Here is a 25300-nt window from a genome sequence, read left to right on the forward strand (position 1 = left end):
ATAAGTATACGCAATAACAGAAAAACAAAGAAGTGGGTATACGCCGTATACCCGCGTATACGCTCCACAACACCTCTGCCTATGAGTAAATTAAGTAGGAGTTATAATTCTGAATACTTTTGGTAGTTTGAAAATATCAGATTAGGATACTACCAGATCAATAGATATATTAAAACGAATCAGTTTTTATTTGTTCTCATTGTTCAAATTGACTTTATATTATATACATAATAATAAATGTTACATTTATTATCATAAAGTATAAGATAGTATAGAATATCAGTTCATCTGGATTTAATCAGTTAACATTAATTTTTATATTTTATGTGAGGGCTCAACATTAATTTTTGGATTTCAGTACTAGACCTAATTTACATTTAAAATTTCTAAATAAGATAACATTCAATCCCAGCACCATCACTTTGAGTAAATCAATAACTCAATGTACCAAGAGTATTGTATTATTTGGTATATAACTTAATTATTATAGTAATTTTTTGTTCTAAAACTATATTTAGAATATATTTTATGTTAACACAGAGTGATTTTGGGTAAGACGTTTGTTTTTTCGGAAACAATTTAAAATTTTTGTAGAGAGTAATATTCATTTTATTCAAGAAATTCTAAAACAATATAAGTTTAGATATTGTTTTTTTTATTCCTTTCAAGTTAAAAACTTTAAAACTCAAAACTTTAATTTGCTGAAATGGGAACCTCTAATTTTTAACTTTTTAATATAATCCAAAAATTACACATTTTAATAATTTTATTATTTGATAAATTGTTTATCTGTTACAACATGTTAAAGTTTAGTAATTTGAAATAATTTTGCCAATTATAAATAATAGATGTTTTTCAATTTGTCACAAAAAATAGTTTTTATTGACTATGATATCCAACATGCATTAATTTTATCTTTAGTAATCCATGTCTATTAATAGTCAAACATACTCATATACAATGGAAGTGTACTATTATACATGCCAATAACTAGTGTGAACATTTTTTATTGTTAACTAACAAAAAATCTATGGCCTATAAAAACAGATTATTGCTTCTGGTATTAGGAAAACTAAATTAATGATGAATTTTTACTTTATATTTAATTATTAAAACATTTAAAATGCAAAATATTGATTAAATAAAAACAAATTGTTATTTAAGTTAGAAATGAGAATTTCCATTAGAATAAAAAATAATAAATTATTGAAATTAAAGGCTTTTTAACCCCTAAGGGATAGAATGAAATCAGCTACGTTTTATAGTAAATTTTGGGTCAAATAATTTTTCTCTTAATAAAAATTAAAAATTTTCAATATTTTCTGAGAAAATTAGTGTTTACTCAAAATCGATTATTCTGTGTATAATTATTTTGTGAAATCTTGTCATAGAGAGTTCAGGGAAATGTGAAAAATGTAGAGGTTTTCTTAACCATTATTATTCTGTGATGGATATTAAGTCTAGCACCGAAGAGGGAGATGGCAGCTCCAATTACCAAACTATTTTCTCATTTGGCAAATAAAGCCCCCCCCATGACTGAGTTTAAAACTCTAGGCAGTGTGTGTCAAGAACTGCTGCATTATCAACTTGACCACGCTGTCCTCAGAAATCTATACCATTTGCAAAATAAAATAAATACATTAAATACAATAGATTAAGATTTTATTAGTAGGCTAATTAATTTATCACATAATCTAGTGGTTTGATTATGTAGGGTCCTGGGTGTCCAAATCCTACACAAACTTATATCATGGTAACGGGTGGGATAGTTGAAAGGTAAGGTCGTCCCAACTATACTACTTTTTAAATGCTTCTTGGTTCCTATCCTTACAAAATTTTTAGATTATTTTTATACAATCAATATGTATAGCTTTAATATCAAATTGGAGTGATTGATAATAGTAAAAAGATATATTCCTTATATAATTTTTATTATTGAAAATTATTTTGGTTTTTACACTTCTTAAACATAGGGAATTTAAAATGACATGTAATTTGGTCTGTAAGATATTGTGCATAAATATCATGGTTCTATTATGTTTCACTGAGCTGTACAGGTTTTACAAAAGCATTAAGTTGTTACTTGCATAAGAAAGTTTAAAATATAAATAAAAGTGTAACAACTGTGTTATGTTGATATTTCTGCCATTGATTTTTTGTTTTATTTTTATTATTTTAGCGTGAGTGTATTTCTGTACATGTTGGCCAAGCTGGAGTCCAAATTGGTAATGCCTGCTGGGAATTATACTGCTTAGAACATGGTATTGCTCCTGATGGTCAAATGCCTTCTGACAAGACCATTGGAGGTGGAGATGATAGCTTCAATACCTTCTTTAGCGAAACTGGATCTGGCAAACATGTTCCTAGAGCTGTATTTGTGGATCTTGAACCTACTGTAGTTGGTTAGTGAAGAAATAAATTTATAAACAAATTAAAAAAATTTAGCAAGTCACTAAAAATAAATTTTTCATTATAAATTTTAATTTTTAGATGAAGTAAGAACTGGTACATACCGTCAATTGTTTCACCCCGAACAACTAATTACTGGAAAGGAAGATGCAGCTAACAACTATGCTCGTGGACATTACACAATTGGAAAAGAAATTGTTGATGTTGTTTTGGATAGAATCAGGAAGTTAGCTGATCAATGTACTGGACTTCAAGGATTCTTAATTTTCCATTCTTTTGGCGGTGGTACTGGATCTGGATTCACTTCTTTGTTGATGGAAAGATTGAGTGTAGATTATGGTAAAAAAAGCAAATTGGAATTTGCCATCTACCCTGCTCCTCAAGTTTCCACAGCTGTTGTTGAACCATACAATTCCATTTTAACCACACATACTACTCTTGAACACAGTGACTGTGCCTTTATGGTAGATAATGAAGCCATATATGATATTTGTCGCCGAAATCTTGATATTGAACGTCCTACTTACACCAACTTGAATCGTCTTATTGGTCAAATTGTATCATCTATTACTGCCTCTCTTCGATTTGATGGCGCTCTAAATGTAGATTTAACTGAATTCCAAACCAACTTGGTCCCATACCCTCGTATTCATTTCCCATTGGTAACTTATGCACCAGTTATCTCTGCTGAAAAAGCATACCATGAACAATTATCTGTATCAGAAATTACAAATGCTTGCTTTGAACCAGCTAATCAAATGGTGAAGTGTGATCCACGTCATGGCAAGTACATGGCTTGTTGTATGTTGTATCGTGGTGATGTTGTACCTAAGGATGTTAATGCTGCTATTGCTTCCATCAAGACAAAGAGAACAATTCAGTTTGTTGATTGGTGTCCAACTGGTTTTAAAGTTGGTATCAATTATCAACCTCCAACTGTAGTTCCAGGTGGTGATTTGGCTAAGGTACAACGTGCTGTGTGTATGTTGTCTAACACCACTGCTATTGCTGAAGCATGGGCAAGATTGGACCATAAATTCGATTTGATGTATGCCAAGCGTGCTTTTGTTCATTGGTATGTAGGTGAAGGTATGGAAGAAGGTGAATTCTCTGAGGCACGTGAAGATTTGGCTGCTTTAGAAAAAGATTATGAAGAAGTTGGCATGGACTCCGTTGAAGGAGAAGGCGAAGGTGGTGAAGAATATTAAACATTTAAATTATAGTGCATCCTCAAATATCGCTTACTGCATTAAATTTGTTTAACAATAAAATTTTTTTTTATACAAGACATTTATAGACAGAATATTAAAAAAATAACTGCAACTGAATTGATGTTTTAGTTATATTTCCTATGAATCTGATTTCTTTTCTTATTAAAATTTTAAGTATGTTTAAGTGGTGTTTTGAGGTGTATATGATGTATGTTACCCACTAATATATTTTTTAATTAACATACTCTAGAAAAATAATAGTTATGTGTTATTTATATTGAAGGGGTACTCTAATAAATCAGAGAATACCCTAAAATAAAACTAGGATTTTTTTGTGGTAACGTCACTGAGTATTAACAAGTACATAATTTTCTTGAAAGTAGGAAAGATAAATTTGACACTTAAATATTGGATATAATTAATTGATAATTTTACAAAAAAATAAATGTAGAATTTACCTTTTTGTATAAAATTGTTGAAACCTGTAATTAAGGGGTTACTTAAGTAATCATATTTAGTTAATATATTGTAACTAAAAAAGTATAAGTATCGATTGCATCATCTAGTTTCAGTAAGAATTATAAACAACTTAATTTAGTATTATTCAAATCTAAGCTGTTTTATTAATTTAAGCATAAATATTTTTAATTGTTTTGTATGCAAAATTCTGATGCATGTAAAAAAACTTGCTTACGATGTTTAATACTTTATACTGAGTAATATGTTAAACAAATCTTCCTAATATTAACAACTCAAATTAAAGTAATACTGTTTTTCGTCTCGGAACAGTATAACAATTGTTTTCAAAAATCTGTATTTATAAATGGACGTAATAACTAGGTTTTTATTGAGATTAAAATGATGTCCGTTATATGACGAAAGTAATCTTCGTTGTTTTCAAATAAAATCCTACTTTTATTGTTTAATAGATAAATGAAAACTAAATTGACCTAAGAGTTAGTTATCTTAAGTACATTAATTTACTAATAACAAAAAATCCTCTTTTATATTTTAATTTAGAAAAAAATTCAACATTTATATTTGTTTTATAGAATATTTAAAACGATTCACTTATGCTTCAAACTATTTTTTTTAGAACATTTTTTAAAAACTTATTTGGATTTTTATATAATTGTCAATAATATGAACAATTATTTTTCTCACTATTTTATTATTTTACACATAAAAAATTAATTAAATTTCATCATAGAAAATTACTCAAGAAATATATTTATAAATTAATTTTCTACATAAAATTTTTTTTTTTATATAAATGTTTTGTTGAAAGATATTTTATGAGTCCTTAAAACAAGTTGATTAATACATCAACAACCGTGCACAGAATCTTAATGTTATTTTGGACCTTGGCTATTGCAATGTAAGCTTGGTTATTAAGTCATTAAACTAGAACAATCTAACAATTAAAATTATTCAATTATATTTTTAAATAATATACATTTTTTATTATAAAATAGACGTTATATAATATACAAAATAATCTGTAGTATTTAGTTTAACAACACGTTTTTCATGTCTTTCAAAATTTGAAGTTGTTGATAAAGTCCTGTAATTAAACACAGCGATACATAATAAAATATTTTATGAATAACGAAGTTAATATTCTAAGTTGATTACTTTCGAAGATAATGTATTTAGGAATTTTATGCTCTAGAACAATGGTATGACCAGAAAATTTTTTAGAGAGGTTTTATGATTTTTTTTCCAAGAAGAGGTGGTTCAAATAATATTAAAAAAACATAAATGGATGTATGCCTCAACGTCTCTTTTAAGGGAACTTTCAGAGTCCATATTTCTTTATCTTGTAGATTTTTATTTCTAGGGAAATTTATTTTATATTTTAATCTATATTTAAAAGGAAATCCCTAAAAAGACTTGTTGTTTTATAACAATTTAGTGGCTTTTGAATCATAAATACAGTAAGATAAGCTAAATATCAGCACACCATATTAAAGATTAACTCCAGGACCTTCTTCTTTAAAAGTAATTAAATTTTTCGCGATGAAGAATCCTTGTTTAAAATGCTTTTCCTTGGATACCGATGATTCTACTTTGGTTTTTTCTAGTAACTCTTCCAACTTGTTATTTTTTAATTTTTCGGCGTCTAATTCTTTTTCCAATGATTTCTAAAATTAAATATAAGATAGATAAATTGAGTTATTGAAAAATAAAACAATAAATTATTTTGTAGACAATTCAATGGGGAATAATTTTTTAGAGAATGAAAAACATCAGTAAAACAAATGTTTGAAGTATTATTAATACAAATTTCGCAATAATTCGTCCAATTTTCATTAAGTTATTTTAGTATAAAGTAAAATTTAAAAATATCAATATCATCTGTTTTAAAACAACTGTAATTTTGTGGATCATTTTCCTTTATTACGAGATTCGAGGGGATTTGAATAAGATACTTATTAAAAATATATATTAAATATGGGCACCAAATATATTATTGCCCTAGTGTACCAATGACAGCATGATACTGATAACTATACTCATTATCTACTGATTTTGGTAACCAGAGTAAAATTCTGTTAAATTTAGTTAGGATATGGTTAATATACAAGTGTTTTATAAAGAATTTCATGCAATTCATCAGCCATTGACTATCTTTATATTATTCTTTAATTGGTTTCGCTGTATTATCTTTAATGTTTTTACAATTAAATTTGACTACAATAGTATCATTATTATTTTTATTGTTTATTTTGCATATGACAATCCATTATTATTCATTACTTTAAAACCTGACAATATATTATAATTTTTAATTTTTGTTATAAGAAAAATTTAAATAAAAATTCAAACTTATATAGTAAGTACGTGTTTTCGAGCGCAGTGAAAGATGTGAGTGACGAGGAAACAAAAGTGTACGTACGACTTTTTAAAAATCATTATGGCAAGCTACTTTGGTTTATTAGCAATCGAGGTTCCGCTTATACTTCGGTGATTTTTTAATAGTTTTGTAGATATCACAATATTATACATGTAAAAACTGCAACCAAGAGTCCTAGGAGTAATGGTCAAGTTGAGAAAACAAATAAATTATTAAATGTTTAGCGGTGATAACTGAATGTGNAAACAAATAAATTATTAAATGTTTAGCGGTGATAACTGAATGTGTGTTGAAGGAAGAAGAGGTAGAGGAAGACCAAAAACGAGATGAAGGAATGTTATTGAATGTGATATGAGGACAGCTGATGTGAGCGTAGAGGACGTGGAAGATCGTGTCAAGTGGAAGTTTAGGATAAGGGTGGCCGACCCCAAGTAGTTGGGATTAAGGCGAGGAAGAAGAAGAAGGAGGTGATAACTGAAAGTGAGGAGAACAGAGATTGGGATATAAAGTTAATGGAAGTACAATGGTCTGTAAATAATAGTATACAGACAACAAAACGTAAACCGTTTGACGTTATACATAACTATGATCAAATGGATTAATTTCTAATAGTTTGAATGGAGAGATAGAAACAGTTAGGTCAATAAAGAAAAGGTAGAAAATGTTAATTTAGCTGAATGTCTAAAGGAAATTAGGGAGAAAATGTTGACAATAATAAACGAATGAAAAAAAAACATCAAAGAACAATACAAGTGAATTAGTAATGGTTAGGTGGGATCCGCCTGCTACAGGACAAAGTAAAAAACTAGAACTAAAGTACAAAGGTCCATATGAGATAACTAAAATGCTTAGGTATGACAGATAAGTGGTACATGATCTAACAGGCGAGATAGTCAAAAACCATTCAGTGCTGTGATAGGCTATGACCATTTAAAATTGGTGAGCTCAAATGTAGATGAATTATTGTAAAAAGAAATATGTCTATAGATATTAATATCGCACTGTTGTTGTTAGAGGGGTCAGCTTATTGTTGCTATACTGGTGATCGACCGTTGTGTCATCCGTATAGATGGTAATGCTAGTTAGTTGATCTTTTACCGTCTCCATGCAGACTACCCGCGATATTCATTTACTATTAATTTGTTGTAAACGTAATATATATTTATTCTTTTATTATATACTAAAAGTCGATGTTCTATTACTTTATTATTAAGCACCTGATAGATTCATTAGTATTATTACATTTAATTATCCAAATAATATGTAGAAAAAAAAATTACACAGTTGGATGTTAGAAAAATTTTTTTAGAAAGCATTTAATATTACTTAATGACTGAAATTTTCTGTATTTGTAAAAATAATATTTTTAACTAAAATGTAAGTAAAAATTAAGTTGCAAATGGACCTAATGCAAAATAAGCGATTTTCTTTTAATTTTATGAACACATTATACAGGTGGCCCACCACTCACTGACAACTTAAATAACTTTTGATCCAGTTAATATTTTTAGCTGATTTTTTTTTTAAATAATAGTTATACGTTAGGTCTATAGCTATATCTCAATAATTATTTTTTTTACATTTTATTAAAAATATTAATTATTTTTAAATTTTAAATAAAATGTAAAAAAAAAATCTAAGATAGCTATTTTGTAGAGTAGAATTTAAGAAAAATTTTAGTAAAAAAATATCTTATTAATATTCAGTAGTAAATATTCTGTAGCGTTTTGAAGTTTGTGAAAATTTGAATTTTCATGTACTATTTTACGGTATTAAACATTGAAATACGTATTGAGAAAAGGACAGAAGAAAACGCTATCTTTTCATGATTACTGTGTATACATATGATGATAGTGTGTATACATTACAAACTTGGCATAAATACCATGATAAGAAATTAGATAAGGCAATTATTACTTATCACTCTCATTCAAAAGTATATTGAAAAGATAGCGTTTTCTTCTGTCCTTTTCTCAATACGTATTTCAATGTTTAATACCGTAAAATAGTACATGAAAATTCAAATTTTCACAAACTTCAAAACGCTACAGAATATTTACTACTGAATATTAATAAGATATTTTTTTACTAAAATTTTTCTTAAATTCTACTCTACAAAATAGCTATCTTAGATTTTTTTTTTACATTTTATTTAAAATTAAAAAATAAATAATATTTTTAATAAAATGTAAAAAAATTAATTATTGAGATATAGCTATGGACCTAACGTATAACTATTATTTAAAAAAAAAATCAGCTAAAAATATTAACTGGATCAAAAGTTATTTAAGTTGTCAGTGAGTGGTGGGCCACTCTGTATAGAAAAAAAAGTTGTATGCATTTACTTGATGATTTAAACGTTTACTTACGATTACGTACAAGCCCAAAATCTAAACGCGTGAAATATAAGATTTGGGGGGTATCTTATAATTGTACCACTACTGTACACTCAGTGGCATGGGGGAACAAAAAGTAATTAGATCACCCATCTTATATTATAAGAGCATTTAAAATTGACTAATTAGATTTTTAAGAACTTTGGTACTACTTTAATAACAATTAAAAGTAATGATTTAAGAGATTTATTAGGTAGTCCTAAAGTAATAAGGTAAAAGAAGGGGAAAATCGGGCATTTATAAAATACAAAAATGTGAAAGTTTTAATAAATGTGACGTAGAACAAAAAAAGAAATATAGGTGTCAAGTTTAAAAAGCATTTAAGAAACATTAAAAATCGAGATGTTGATAAATCTCCAGTGCCTGAACATTTATTGAAACATAACTACTCCATTAAAACCATAAAACTATTTAAAAATGTAAATAGTTACAAACAACTTAATAAAAGGGAGGTAATAGAAATGTTTAAAAATAAAAACATTTTAATTAATTGGGATTCTGGCCCACTGAAAAATTCTTTATTAAAATTGTGTAAACTGGCAAAATGTGATAATATTATTTAATAATAACGTCACTAGGGTATATCAGGGGTATTTTTTCGGTTGGGGTGTAAGTATATGTTAGCGTTTAAAATGGTAACGTTGTTCCCAAAGTATCCACGATTTTTTAGTAATTTTTTTTTTTGTGGCTTTTTCAGTTAAATATTTTTAATATTTTTTAGTTTTAAATTAATAATATTTTAAATATAGTTTTAATTTTAAGTAATATAGCCACAAGTGATCAATTTTTATTATACACGATAAGAACAGAAATTATATTAAAATTTCACTGGGAGTCCTGTAGTGTATTTTATTTTTAGTTTTGACGGTTATATAACGAGAAAGACCGGTATAAACCGACAGACAATGTGTTATTTTTTAAATTTCACGGATTTATTTCGTCTTTCATTATTTTAGCTTCAATATAAATCTGAGATGATATTGTTTTTATTATGGTGTGTTTTTTTATGTCTATCCATGATAGTACTCAACTCTTATTTGATCGATAACTTAAATTTTTTTTCGGCATTTTAAAGTTAATATAACTTAATTATAAAACAATGAAACTAAAAATATTGATAGAGTATATATAGTATATATAGTACTATAAACAGTAGGCTTTCTTTTATTATTATGTTTTTTTTTTTTGAGAAAATTCAATAAAAAACAAGTACAAAAAGGGTTTAAAAGAAACCACACATGAGAATTTGTTTTTTTCAACTTAATTTTTAAAAAGTGTCGGAACGTTTAGAGTCTTCAACCTTATACCACATTAAAGTTTTAGAAATAGACTAAATTAAAAAAAAAATTCCAACGATTGTTTTATTATGATAAAGTAGGCCGTCTAAGTAAAAAACATAGATATTGTGAAATGATAAATATAAAAATGATTGTAAAATTTAACAAATTCCCATCGAAACGTTTTTTATGATAGTGGTTAATCATTGTCAGATATCATCCATAATTATAAAATAACGTTAGTAATTCTGGTAATAAATGAAATAAATGTTTAATGAATGGTTATAACCTGTTTTTTATTTAATTCCGCGTTTTCATTTAGTAAAGCCAGCTCTCGTTTTTGAGCTACTACTAGTTGGCTTGCAAGTTCTTGGCGTGTTAATACAGTAGCCCGCAATCTTTCATCTTTATCGGAAATTTCATTTTCCAATGCTGTTAATTCAGTTTTAAATTTTTTTTGATCCTTTAATTATACATACCAATAAATAAACCAATTAGCCAGCGACTTTTTATTTTTATTTATAAAAAAAATACTTCAATTTTAGTTTTTTCCTGTTCTTCGCGAAAATGACTTTCAAGTTCTTCGAAAAGTTTTTGTATCTAATGAGTTATTAAATTAAGATAAGAAACAATTTCAATAAATCTCTATTAAAATATTTTAAATAAACATACATTATTTTGATGTTGAACTTCACGACTTTGTAAAAGATCTTCTAATTCCTGATGTTTTTCGGCAATCTTAGTTAAGTCTATATGTAAGTTTCTAAGAAACACTTCGATACGACCCACAATAACAGAGTTATCTGTTTCTGGCTGAGCAGCATTACAGATAGTTTCTAAATGTCCTAAACTTCTATGAATTATGAATATTTTTTATTATGAAGTTATTATTTTAAATAAATTATATCTACTTAAGTATGATATATTTAATAATATCTTAACAAAAGGTAACATGTCAGAAGAGCGGAGGAAAAGATTTGTAGTACCTGTATTTACAGTCAAAGGAGATATACAGGAATGTAGAAACTATAGAAGTATAAACCTTATAAGTCTTGTTATGAAGATTTGGGAAATGAAAATAGAGAATAAGATAAAAAAAATCAACGATGTAGACGTTATTTTGTAAGAAATATTTAAATAGAAAATGTAGGGGAAGAAGAAAAAGCTTAGTATGGTGTTCATAGATTTGGAGAGAGAGTATGACAGAGTACCAAGGGAGGATTTATAATGATTGTTAATGAGAAAAGGAGTTCCAAAAACGTACATTGATGTAATAGAGGATATGTGTGAAGGTACTTTTATTAGGGTAAAAAGTGTGTGTGAAAAGACAGACGATTTCAGGGTAACAGTTTGTGAGCACCAAGTTTTTGGTTTAAGTCCTTGTCTATTTTCTATAGTAATAGATGAAATTACTAAGGAAATACAAGGAAAGGTACCGTAGTTCATATTGTTTGCTAATGATATAATGTTAATAGGAGAAAATAAGGAGGAAGTTATCTTAAGGCTTGAGATGGAGATATTAGCTCTTGCAGGAAAGTGATTAGGAGGGATTAGTAGAAGACGGAATATATACAATATTTATGATGGTAAATTGACAAGAATGAAGAGTAAAGTATAATTGTAACAAAGGTGAGAATGCTTAGATGGTTAAGTGAAATAAAGAGAAAAATAAAATCATTCAGAGTGGCCGTGCAATCATTTTAAATTTGTTTGAAATTTCACACATGAGTTGCCTAGTATTTAAATAAAAAAAAAATTTTTAGGTGAAAGTAGATTTATGACCTGTCAAAATTTTGAAATTGCAAATACCAGTATTTCGTAAAAATATCCTTGAAATCTATGTGTTTATACTTAAGACTTTTATCATAAAACTTTTTCATAATGAGGTCTTCTAACATGTCCAATAATTAACAATAGGATTTTTAAATTTTAATTAATTTTTTCAGTAATTTTGAGAAAGGTTTTTTTTTTGTTTTTGTACAAAAAATGACATTTTCAAAATTAAAATTAACGATGAAATACATTTTTTTAAATACAAAATTTGTTTACATATTAACATAACTCAGTATTATAATTTAATTGTATTTTGAAATTTTTTACTTTGGCCTGTTTTTAGTAACACAAGTGTAAAAGAGTTCAAATTTCTAAAATAACTATTTTTAGGCAACTTAACTGAGTTTTTCCCCAATGGGACAGAAAATTATATCATAAAAACTTTACAAAATATTATTACACATGTTACTTTCTATGGTAAAAATTTTTTAAAAAATTTAAATGATAAAATACTCAATTTTTTACTTAATAAATCAATAAAATAATAGATAGGTAAAATATTAGTGACTAAATCAGCTCTATTTGTACTAACCCATTGTTTATATATAATATTTTCTGGGCCATCATCTAAATCGTCAGATAGCATTTTTTTAAACTGTCACTCCAATTCAAACAAATAACGCATTCTCCAATCATACAATTACAATTTTCAATATTACAAACTAAGCAATTTAGATAGTATTTATAACCAGCTTTTAATCTAGCACCTTCAACCATAAGCTTTACATTTTAGCTAATTTTATGTTGGTTTCGGTAAAATACTAAATTTGAAATTTTTACTATAGAAAGTCAACATGTGTAATAATATTGTGTGAAATTTTTATGATTTAATTTTCTCCTCATAATGAAAAAGTGATGAAATTTTCAAGTATAAAGTAAAAATACATAAGTTTCAGGGATATTTTTACGAAATACCGGTATTTTGCAATTTCAAAATTTTAACAGGTCATAAATCTACTTTCATCTAAAAAAATTTTTTTTTATTTAAATACTAGGCAACTCATGTGTGAAATTTCAAAAAAGTTTAAAATGATTGCACGACCACTCTGAATGATTTGATATGGATAGAAGTAGCATCTATCGTGTATAAGATGAGGGGAAATAGGCTTAGTTGATTTGATCATATTATGAAGCGTGAGAAATCGGGAGCTGTAAAAACGGTTATGGAAATTAGAGTTGAAGAAGGAATAGGATAACCGAAAAAAAGATATTCGAATGTAACTGGTATGACTTGAGAGATCATGTTAAATGGAGGTTTAGGATACGATTAGCCGAATCCATGTAGTTGAGATAGAGAGCACGAGAGCGAGAAGAAAAAAAATATATCTACTAATATAGTACTTCAGTTGTTAAGAGGTACAAGTATCTATCAATTGACGTTTGGGAGGGGTTAAAAGATTTTATATATATAATATAATAGAAATCTAAGTAGGAGAAAAATTATTTGTATTGTTGACTTGGAAAATTCTAAATAAATATGTATATAAATAAGATAGCTCAAATAGTAACAAAGAACCATTTTGCAGTCAAGGTACTATATGATTCTTATCAAAACTTTTTATACACAGTAGTAATGTTTTTATAATTTTTTTTGTCTTCAATACCCAACAATTTAGGTGTCATCACAATATTTGTTGTTGGTATTTATATATTATTATTCTGATTGAACACGGTTTACTCATTATAATAGAAAAAAATAAAGGCAATTTGAAATTAAAAAAAAAATCATTTCATATTCATTCATAATAATTATGTAAATAATTCTGAATAAATTTTAAATTAGAATATTTTTTTTGTTCTTACAATTTTAAAATATTCATTTCTTTAATATTTTGCAGTAATGTTGGAATATCATCCGAAAATGACAATTTAAAAGTAACTGTATTTTCTTTCCATAGATAATTTTGAGTGGAAATTGTTGACGTGTCATCTAGAGTTATATATATATATATATAAAGAAAATTTAAAGCATTTATTCTATTACATATAAAATTTCATGACATAAATTATTATATCAATTTAATGTAATTGGTTTTTTTGTATAAAGTACTTTGATTTGAACTCGGAAAATACCACTGTAAATACGACTCTGGTTCGCTAAATATAAAATTTGTCTTATTTATTTGTTATTTTTCAAATCAAATAAAAATGTTGACTAAAACCCTTTTATGATATAGTAAAAAAATTGCCCAATTATGCCGGTTTTTGCCTCTTAGTCTAAAATATAAAGTTTATAAGATAGTGTCAAAGAATATTTTTTAGGAAATAACAATCAATGTTTTAATTTATTGTATATTCATCTATTTATAAAGTATTTACATACCTTACTCTTGTTATACTATTTAACACCAATTATTTCTGTAATTTTACGCTATTTTTTAACCCATCTATTAATTATTGTTGAATTTTCGAGCTATTATATTTATATAACAAAAGTTATAAAAAAAAAGGCGACCAAGGTATTTTATAAAATTTAACGGTAAAAATATTAATCGCGTTTTAGAAACAAAGTGAGTTAATTTTGAAATCTAAAACTATTTAAACTTATTTAGCCCTTAACAGAATTTTTTTTTAATTTATATTTTATTTGTTAACGCAATCACATATACCTTTTTTAGTTTCGATGCTAAGTTCAATAGAACTTGATTTATCATCAACCACGTTTTTATTTTTTTGTGCCGGTGGACTTAATTCTGGAACTTCTGGGCTGAAAGCTTCAATTAGAACTTCTATCGATCAGAAATTGTAAAAACTTCAGATGTCATAATATGTTAAAATGTTCCCGATTAATGCAAATATATTTATATAATTAATTAAGTAATTAATATACCGTCTCGAAGTAAGGTAGAATTTAAATAAGAAAATTAATTGTTTCGAAATAGCCATTGTTTGGTTAAAAGAACATAGAATATGAGAAGTCATTCAAAATACATGTATACAATGGTGTATTAACATAAAAGGACGAATCTTAAGCGGTATATTTTTATGCAAAAGAAATATTTAAAGCAATTTAATTTGTAATAATAATATTTAATACTAAATAAACATGATTTTAAAGGTGGTTTTATAGAATACATTAAAATATTTTGTCAATAACAGTTTCGTAGGCGAAGGGTTAAAAATATTATGAGGGGATTAACTGACATTTCCACTATATCTAATAGTATTTTTATAAAACATATGAACAATATTTCAAATTTTTTGGAGCTTATTTCTAAACTGAAAGAGCTATATTCCCTCAAGCCTATCACCATATGTCTATGAGTAATTTTTAAATAGAAACATGTTTTTTATATTTGTTCTTTATTTAAAAAAAGTATTAATCATACAAAAGGAAACTTTATATTTTTTTTAAATAACAGAATTTTTTTTTTTATTTTTAGAATCAAAATTGTAAATACACCCTAAACGTATAATAAATAATATACATGTATTTTTTTTAATTATCAACAATTTTTCTTAATAATCATTTACAAATGATAACCTTCACATTCTTATGTTATTTGAAGATATAAGATTCTATACAATATAAAATTATATATTTTTTTTTATTTAACAAGTATAAATTATTGTTATAATAAATTTAAGTTTTTTATGTTTAGGAAATGATTTCAAACAGTGAAAAATATATTCTACTTAAAGCTTCCAAAGAAAAATATATATATAATTATTACTTAGCGGTTATATGTTGCACTAGGTATAAAAATTATGTTGGAAGGAATTAAAAAGAATATATAATTTGTTAATTATCTTTAAAAATAATATTTTGATTAGATGTCGAGCATATTTTTATAAGTTTTGGTTGAATGAGACTAGAGCGATTATTAAATTTAGTCAATATCTGAAATAACTTGGTAATGGACCAATATCATGAGCGTCGTGGACATATGTGGAGGATAATACCCTCCATAATGAAATTAAAGACTATAACACAGTGTGGAAGTGGCATAGCTGGACCAATTATAGATGATATCTAACAGTGATTAAAATCATTATCATAAGAAATTCTTCAATGCAAATCTGTAGATAGTGTTTAATTTTAAGATATTGATGGATTATTCAAAAGCAAAATTCTAACCCCAAAAGAATTAAGGAATAATCATTCGTTAGTCGCATTCGTTTTTTGATAAAATTGGCAATCTGAATCAACTTTCAAAAGTTAAAATTTATTTTTTGATATAAAATAAAAAAAAAATTGAAATAACTTTAACTTTATATTCTATTCTTTTAATTTTATATTATATTCATGAAAATCAGTGTACCTCATAATAAGATATATTAAAATAAATTAAAATACAATATCAAGATTTTTAATACAAAAATAGTATATTTTTCAATATGATAATGGTTCATAATAAACGTATGAGCAGAATCAAGAAATGAATCAATGCGCATATTAAAACCATACGCATGAACTTTAAAAAAAAAGTTCGTAAAACGGTGAAAAATGAACGGATTGAATTGATTTTTTTATCATATCTCAGAAATGTTATTGGGCGGGTCTGATGAAAATTTCAAATCTTAAGTCGTAAAACGCAGGCGTCAGTGAGTATTTTTCTCGAAAACAGTCGAAAATTTAAAACGCTCGCGGGCGAGCGGCAAAAATTTTCCGACCTTCGCCAATAATTTTGTTGGAGTTTGGTAACCGAGTGCTTTCGTTAAAAAAAAAAATTTTGAAAATCCGAGCACGCTAAGTAATATTTTCAGAAAAGCGTTTTTTTCCTTGTTCTATTACTAAATAAGATTTATTTAGAAACAAAAATTTGTATTGATTCATACATTTTTCAAAAAGATAAAATAATTTAAAGTTTTTTTTATTTTTTTATTTTATTTTATTTTTAAAAACACTCTATATAGCTATATGTAAAATAAGTTTTTTTTTTGACTAATTAATGACAAGACAATTTAAAGTTGAAAAAATAAAATCTGAAATCGTAAATGTTTTTGAACTACCAACCATTTGCATATAAAAGTTAAGTCTTCGGGACAAATTTTTTTTTGAAATTATAATGCATAACATTACCTTTATTTTAACATATGTTTGAAGCTCGGAGTAATTCCTGAAAATTTTCAAAACTGAAGTTGAAAAAGTTATATTTGTGTTATAATTTTTTAGGGGATTTTTATCATTTACGGGGAACGAGGCCAAAATTTTCAATTTTTTAGGGTAATGTCTTCAACTATATACAGCTTGTGATCTTTTGACGTATCTTTGAGAAAAATCGATCCAGTGAGAGCTGAGAAAAAGTAGTGACAGAAACAAAAAAAAATAAAAAATCATATTCAAAAATATGCTATTTTAGTGTTAAAATTTTTGGTTTTGTATTTTAATTTATTTTAATATATCTTATAATGAGGTACACTGATTTTCATGAAACTTATATAAAATTAAAAGAACAGAATATAAAATTAATGTTATTTCAATTTGTTTTTCTTTTAAATCAAAAAATAAATCTTAACATTTGAAAGCTGATTCAAATTGCCAATTTTATTAAAAAACAAATAAAAGGAACATCTGCTGATTCAGTAAAAATCATTGTCTATGGCAGTGGTCGGCAACCTTTTTTAATTCTCGGGCCACATTTACAAATTAAAAAGAGTTCGCGGGCCAGATAAAAAAAAAAAATTTATAATTACATTATTTATTATGCAAAAAAATACTATCTAAAACTTAAAATAATAATATGACTTATATAAAATATCCGTACCAAAAACGCAACGTTCAATTATATTTATACAAAATTATATTCAATTAAATTAGTCGATTTAGAATTTAAAGCGGGCCGTATTCAATAGCCACGCGGGCCGTATCCGGCCCGCGGGCCGCCGGTTGCCGACCACTGGTCTATGGCATTAATTTTTTTTTTCAATTTTTCCTTAATTCTTTTTGAGTTAGAACTTGAATATTGAATAATCCATAAATTTCATAAAATTAATTACTATCTATAGATTTGCATTGAGGCGTTTTTAATAATAGTGATTTTAATCACTGTCAGATATCATCTATACTTGGTCCAACTATGCCACACCCACACTGTGTTACGACCCCACTGTGCTACCGTTTTTTTTTTAATTGGAAATATAGGTTTTAAAGTCAAAAAGCTATAACCTAAGAAATTTTCATAAAAATTAAAAAAAATTTGTTTTTTTTGGACGGAAATGTATGTTTGTGCTTTTTTTTTTAATTAAATAATTTATGATATTAGGTAATAATAATTGTTAAAAAATTCTATTTTATAAGTGGAAAAAATGACAATATTTTATGTTTTCTTAGAACTATAAGACCGATGTTGTATAAAGCTTCAAATTCGTCGAAATTTTCTTTACAGAAACAATTCCCTAGTAGGTGTATTTCGAATTCAAATTTTTAATAAAAAAAAGTTACTCTTAGTATATGAAGATTAATGACGTACGCAAGATTTTCTCAAGGGGAATGTTTAAATATATGATTTGATTGCCTTTTTTTTTTGGCACTCTAATTACATGCTTCCCTTTCAGTTGGTAAAATATAGTATATAATAATAGTATTTTAGTTTATAACAATCCATGTTTTTTCAACAAAGGTGTTTTAAATGAAAATTTAAAAAAAAAACACTTTGTAAGAGTTTAGTGTGCAAAAATATTTTTCAAATTTATTTTACATATTTATTAAGCTAACGTATCAGTTAATATTTCTTAATCGTTATATAATGTATATATACTTAGAAAATTATATTAAAAAAAAAAGGTTAAACAAAATGATGTATAGCATGTGTTCAAGTAGGTGTTACATCCCTTTAAGTACATCACTGATAAAAATCATTAGGTCTACTTTCCCGATTAATGTTAATGCTTATAATAGATAAGCCATTAAAATGTTTTTTATAATGTATTTTACATAAAATTTAATATAATATTTTATTAAGGAAGTAGATTTTTCGGGTCATTGTTAATAATAAAAAATTTAATTTTCGTTTGTTTTTTTTATTCAAACTCTTCTGTACATCTTCTTCTTCCTCGCCTTAATCCCAACTACTTGGGGTCGGCCACCCTTATCCTAAACTTCCACTTGACACGATCTTCCACGTCCTCTACGCTCACATCAGCTGTCCTCATATCACATTCAATAACATTCCTTCATCTCGTTTTTGGTCTTCCTCTACCTCTTCTTCCTTCAACATTCATTGCTATAACTGTTCTTACGGTTTCCGATTCTTCTCTCCTCATAAGGACCAAACCATCTAAGTCTATTTTCTCTCATCTTATCCACGATTGACGCTACACCTATATTCCCTCTTATATGTTCGTTTCTTATCCTATCTCCTCTAGTCACTCCACTCATCCATCTAATCATTCTCATCTTTGCTACACTCATTCTCTAGAATACTTCCTTATCAAACGCCTAACACACCGAACCATACTTCATAGCTGGCCTTATTACAGTCTTGTAGAATTTACCTTTCAGCCTCATTGGAATTCTTTTATCGCATAAGACACCAGAGGCTTCTCTCCACTTCAACCACCAGCATTTAATTCTGTGTCTTACATCCTCGTCAATACCACCATTCTTTTGCACAACTGTCAAACTCTTCTGTACATACGTTAATAATTGAAATAATAGTGGTATGTAAACATGGATACATTCTTAAGCACTTCAAGCAACAAAGCAATCCATGAAATCTTTAACACATTCATAATAATGGTATATTTAAAGAAAAATTAAATTAAGGATACAGGATAAAAATGGTAGTAGCACATTTTGATCATTTTTCAGGGAACAAAAACAAAGTTATATTTTTACTCTTAAATATAAAATAAAAATAACCACTTTTTTACTATCAAAACAAAAACATTTTTCTTTAAATGAATTTTATTATTTGATACAATTTATTTTTTAGATATAAAATGTATACATTTTGTTGTAATCCATACATTTTACAAGAAGTTATAGCAGTTAAAAATATCTAATAAGTAATTTAAAATAAACCAATTTTAATAATTATTATATTTTAGGATATTTTTCCTTATTGTATGAATCAAAGACAAAATTTGGGTGATATCATTAGCAATGAAAAATTTATGATCTTTTAAAGTTTAGTTCATTGAGAGCTGGTTGGGAATTTTTGCAATAAATAAAATAGGAAACAAAGTATAGTAAAATTCATACCCTAACGCTCTGTACTGAAGCTATAAATGAACTTTAAATATACATTTTATATTAAACTTTTTTGGTCCTATCATTTGGTAGGACAACTTCAAAAATTCTGGAAACGCTCATGTAATCATACTTTAAGGACTCCTTAGAATACATATATTAATTGAGTTATAATATGGCTCTGATTCAATATTTTAAAATATTTAATATATATATTTATAAATATATATAAATGTTTATAGATATTTGTATATTATAATAATAGGTCACCGATTTTAATTTCAAATACAATTATTTTTGAGTAGCTAACAAAATTATGTAAGTTTTAAAACATTTATATAAAAAGAAAAATTAATTTGAAGTGCTTAAAATATTGGTTTGTTAAAAGACAAGTACAGATTCAATGAGAAGTGAATATCTAAACTTTGAGTTAACTAACTTTGTAGTATTTTACAAGCACTGAATTAAAATAATTACTTGATGTTTAATGAAATTCAAATTAATATTAAATAAATTGAAATTAATGAATGTTATTACATTCATTTGTTAGCTTCGATGCGAAGCTGAGAAGGTATTGGTTTTTCTAAGATGTGTTTTTTTTTTTAATTTTTTATTTTTTTGTGTCTGTTACCANTTTTTTTTTTTAATTTTTTTTTTTTTTGTGTCTGTTACCACTTTTTCTCAGCTCTCACCGAACCGATTTCTTTCAATGATACGTCAAAAGATCACAAATCGTATTTAGTCGAAGTCATTACCCTCAAAAATTGAAAAAAATTCCCTCGTTCCCCGTAAATGGGGGAAACCTCCAAAAAAATTACAAATTTAAAAATGGCTAATTTTCGAAATTTTTTCAATTTTTTTTACTAAAAACTGTCATAACTTTTTTAAAAATGAACATATCAACATAATTTTTTTTTTATATAGATGCATGATATCATTATGATATAAACTTTCATTTGGTATATTTTTTTTATATATGTGACCCTTTACTTGCCCACAGGGGGGGATTTAAAATGACAACTTTTTTACAAAAAATTAATTTTTTCAACTTAACTTTTGAAAGTGTTCTGAAAGGTCTGACACTTTTATATATATCTTAAATTAAAGCTAATGTAATATACTTTATCGTGAAAAATTTCGAACTTTATTTTATCTTCACGGTGAAAATGGCTACCAAATGCTATTATTGTGTGAAAATTTTCCATTTTATTTTTTACATTTTTAACATTATAATGCTATAACTAATTGAAAAGTGTATGGATCAACATAATTTTTTTTTGAGAAATAATGTTTTTTAATATTCTCTTTTTCATTTGACATACTTTATCTTAATCAGGATATTAATAAGGAACTAGCAGTTTATGAAGCTTTTGGAATAATCCACCAATTTTTTTAAATTAAACACTATCTAAAGATTTGCATCGAAGCGTTTTTTTTTATAGTGATTTTAATCACTGTCAGATATCATTATACTTGATCCAACTATGCCACGTCACCACTGTGCCGCGACCCCCCTGTGCTGGGTTTTTTTATTAGTATTATATTACTTTATTTTCTATTGACAACCTAAAAAATTCTGAGGAGAAGATGTTTTAGTTTAATATTGTGTTTTACAAACAATTTTTATGCTCAAAAAAATAAAATGACTGAGGGTCACTGCTATATTCCAGAATTATATTTGAATTTTTCAAAAAATTTTCCATAATTTTACAAAAAGTAGGTTAGTGTTTCCTTCCATTTAAAGTAATGTCTTAATTGAAATTTTAAATCGTTTTTAATAACATTATCATTTTTATTAAATATTTATAATAATTGTAAAACTATTATTTCTTCATTAATCTACATTAAAAAAATTGATTGCATTTCTATCTATGACCAAATCATTAAGCTCTGTTAACAATATGTTTATACTTACTGAATCTTTCTAAAAATTGATTTAATGTAATATATCCTTTTTGCTCAATATCCAAAGTGTCAAAAACAACTTCAAGCTGTTCAGGTGACATACATAGCTCGTCTTTAAGTTTCTAAATATTTTATTTAAATAAGTTAATCAAATAATGTTAATGAATCAAATACTATACATAGATATTTAATTAATACCATGTTATCAAATTAAGTAATATGACTTGAAATAATTCTTCAAGGTATGAATTATTCAAGGGGGTTGTACAATTTTCAGTTTTTACTCAATAAAAAATTCATAAAAGAATTATATTTTTCTTGAAATTCTTTAAGTTTATTTTAATAGTATCATAAAAGAGTTGGGTAACTTTTGAGACTGTTGCAATAAGTTTATCTTGTGGTTTTAGAATTTCAAACTTGAGTATAACGACGGCAGATTTGTGTGTAGATGATGTAAGAGATCGTGTCAAATGGAAGTTTAGGATAAGAGTGGCAGACTCCAATTAGTTGAGATAAAGGATAGGAAAAAGAAGAAGAAGATTTTTCAAGTAATTGAGTAGTTTATCATAAACATCTTTCATAAAAGTTCTTTTAAAAAGACTTAGTGTGTTTACTATATGTTATTAAAACGAAAATAGAAATAAAATTAATTAATATTTATATTAATCAACTAGATTTTATTTTTCTATGATTATTTCACTATATTTAACAAGGAGGCTACGCTCCCTTCAGAACTCTAATTTTGCAAAGAAACGCTTACAAAAATATATATAATTAATTTAATATGACATTAAAACTAGCTATGAAACTTTGTATAATCTATATTGTGGAAGGAATCAGTCATATTCCTTCCACAATATAGCTTTTAGGGTGATATTGCTTTTAAATCCTACTATTTCTAAATTATAGTCCTCTTTAAAGCCCTGCTTAAATGCTTCAACTTATATATTATTTTTAAAAAATTTCCTATAATTTGGTATTTTTAAAATATAAATAAATCTTTCTACCATATCGAATATGCTTTATATTTGTTATGAATTAATGTATTTAGTCTTCATGATAACATTAGAAAATACACCTATAATGTTTAAACAAGTGTTGTTATTACGTGTGCAAATTCATATTGTTTTCATGGATGTTAAAAAAAACTGCTATATAATAATACTGCTGAATATATATATATTATGCTTTTCAGTCCAAAAAGATAACATAATCTATCATTAATTATTCCAAAAATAAACTATTTTAAATTGTACTGAAATCTTATGTGATATCTGATATAAATACATCTTCAATCCTTTAATGTTTTTTTAGCTATTCTAGGACGTTTAAAAATCTACAATAAAATGTTATTCATCGCAAAATTAAAAAAAAATATATTGATTAGGTAAATTGTTGGAAAATAGTTTTGATCAGACTAACAAGAAAAGTAGTCAAATAAAATCTGGATTAAAATCTCGGACTCATATCATTTCTTAATTGTGAAAACTTCATTTTTAAATAATTTCATCAACTAATGAAATTATTCTAGACTATAATTAAAGTAGACTAAATTATTCTTTAAAAACATTTTTGTTGAAAATACAGGTTTAGTAATTATTGAGTAACGAAATACATTTAAGGTATTTAATATGAACACTTGCTTTAAAACATTTTGACTAGCATATGTCGCTAAATATATTATAATATTTATAATACATTGACTGCTCTTTATCTAATGTTTAAACTATCATTCACATAAATTGTTACGCATAAAAATGTTTGCAATTAGAGTTTCATTTATAATATCCTGTCAAAATATAAAAGAGAAGTCTCACTTTTGCTTTGTTGCAACAGATTAAATTTAAGTATTAAAGAATCTAAAAGTATCCATACTTTTATACTAAAACAAAATTTTAATGCAATTTTTAAAGCTTTTGAAAAAAAAAAAAAATAAAGTGTATCAAATAATTTCTTTTGAGTAATCACATGTTTAAAAGAAATACTTTTTATTAAAATGTAATTTACCTATACAATTCTGTAGTTTCCATTGTAGTCTTGAAGAATGTGTGGGAATATTATGCAAGTTTTGGGAATTAATTTTCGAATATTAAGCTTGAAATATACTCAATAATTATTGTGTCTAATGTTTTTATTTTAATTAATCAATATAGAATAAAATTCAATTTATTTTAACCAAAATATTTTTTGTTAACAAAAATTAATAAATGGTATTTTTTTAATTAAAAAGCCTTAGTAAGAAAGATATAAATATTAAATATTTTTCTGAATTATTATCATTATGATAAATTTTGTGCTATATATTATTAATTTAAATTTATTATCAATTTAATTTTACCTGCATATCTCGTCTTATGATAAATCCTTTGCCTTCGGGATCTCCAAGTTGAAATAGTTTATGTCCAATCGCTTCCATTTTATTAATAAAAGTTTCCTTTAAGAGTTAAATACTAGTAAAACAAGCATTTACATAAAATGCACGTGCAAATTTGACATCTGTAGTAGGGATACTGTGAACACAAACTGCTCGTAATGACTAGAGAATCATATACCTCAAGGACATGCAAACATGTGCGGGAAAGAATTTAAAAAAACAGTATTGATTTATTGATATATTTAATATTTTAATTTAGAAATTGTGGATTATTCGTCACATTCTATAATAAATATTTTCAACTACCATTTTTAATCTATAAAAATATCAGAAAAAATAACTATTTATTGTTTCAATTCACAAAGTGGCATTTACTGTCCAGCTTCTTTAATACTTAAAATTATTTTTAAAAGTGACATTACGAATGCAGTTCTAAAGCATCATGACGCTTTAGATTAATGTGCTAATTTTTCATGGATTATTGTCTTCTTCTTCTCTACTAAAGGCCTTGCCTTGTCGCTGCAAGCCTGGTTCTCCATTTTTCTCTGTTAAAAGCTAGTTTTTTCATATTTATGTATCAACTACAGTCAGCTTGCTTATCATTTCTCATATATATGCTTTCCTCTGTCCGCCTCTACCTTTGTATCCATTTATTCGTTATTTAAAAATATTTTTCCTAACGAATTATGCCTCAGTAGGCACAATGGATTGTTGTATTATTTGGAATATTTATAGATATATTCATGTCTTCACCTTTATACTTGTTATGTATCAATGGTCACACCGATAACCCACCTGTACGGATGTAATGACGATAATGATAATGTATGGTTATGTTGATTGTTTAGTTCGTAATAAATGGTTATAGAATGAATATGCCCTAGCTGCTGCTTTCTACCCTACG

At 26.1% G+C, this 25300-nt stretch overlaps 2 protein-coding genes across 4 annotated transcripts in view; one reads left to right on the plus strand and one right to left on the minus strand.

Moving 5' to 3' along the window:
- Window positions 1–3737, plus strand: part of LOC126895603 (tubulin alpha-1 chain) — an 11606-nt gene extending 7869 nt beyond the window's left edge. Inside the window, exons 2-3 of the mRNA XM_050667669.1 lie at window positions 2180–2402; window positions 2491–3737. Of these exons, the coding sequence (XP_050523626.1) occupies window positions 2180–2402; window positions 2491–3617 (1350 nt within the window). The 3' untranslated portion in view covers window positions 3618–3737. The remainder of the gene's footprint in view (window positions 1–2179; window positions 2403–2490) is intronic.
- Window positions 3738–5035: 1298 nt separating this feature from the next.
- On the minus strand, window positions 5036–24573 carry LOC126895604 (EF-hand calcium-binding domain-containing protein 4A-like). 3 transcript variants are annotated; one of them, XM_050667670.1, is made up of 9 exons: window positions 24361–24573; window positions 22033–22144; window positions 14593–14712; window positions 13787–13913; window positions 10823–11003; window positions 10685–10750; window positions 10440–10613; window positions 5608–5764; window positions 5036–5184 (listed from the first exon to the last, which is right to left on the minus strand). In XM_050667670.1, exons 1-9 carry the CDS (start codon window positions 24436–24438, stop codon window positions 5129–5131), a joined length of 1071 nt encoding a protein of 356 aa, XP_050523627.1. In that variant the 5' UTR covers window positions 24439–24573; the 3' UTR covers window positions 5036–5128. The 3 variants fall into 3 exon arrangements, with proteins under 3 accessions (XP_050523627.1, XP_050523628.1, XP_050523629.1); XM_050667671.1 differs by having other exon boundaries at window positions 5584–5764; window positions 24361–24570; XM_050667672.1 differs by lacking the exon at window positions 14593–14712 and having other exon boundaries at window positions 24361–24572.
- Window positions 24574–25300: the final 727 nt, after the last annotated feature.

Source organism: Daktulosphaira vitifoliae, unplaced genomic scaffold, assembly GCF_025091365.1.
Source record: "Daktulosphaira vitifoliae isolate Bord-2020 unplaced genomic scaffold, ASM2509136v1 Scaffold_1, whole genome shotgun sequence".
Lineage (NCBI taxonomy): Eukaryota > Metazoa > Arthropoda > Insecta > Hemiptera > Phylloxeridae > Daktulosphaira > Daktulosphaira vitifoliae.

Coding starts and splice junctions, on each gene's coding strand:
- LOC126895604 (XM_050667670.1), bottom strand. CDS start 24,438: ATGGAAGCGATTGGACATAAACTATTTCAACTTGGAGATCCCGAAGGC. Junction 14,713..22,032: donor TCAATTTTTAGAAAGATTCA/GTAAGTATAAAC, acceptor TCTGATCGATAG/AAGTTCTAATTGAAGCTTTC. Junction 5,185..5,607: donor AATTACTTTTAAAGAAGAAG/GTCCTGGAGTTA, acceptor GTTTAATTACAG/GACTTTATCAACAACTTCAA.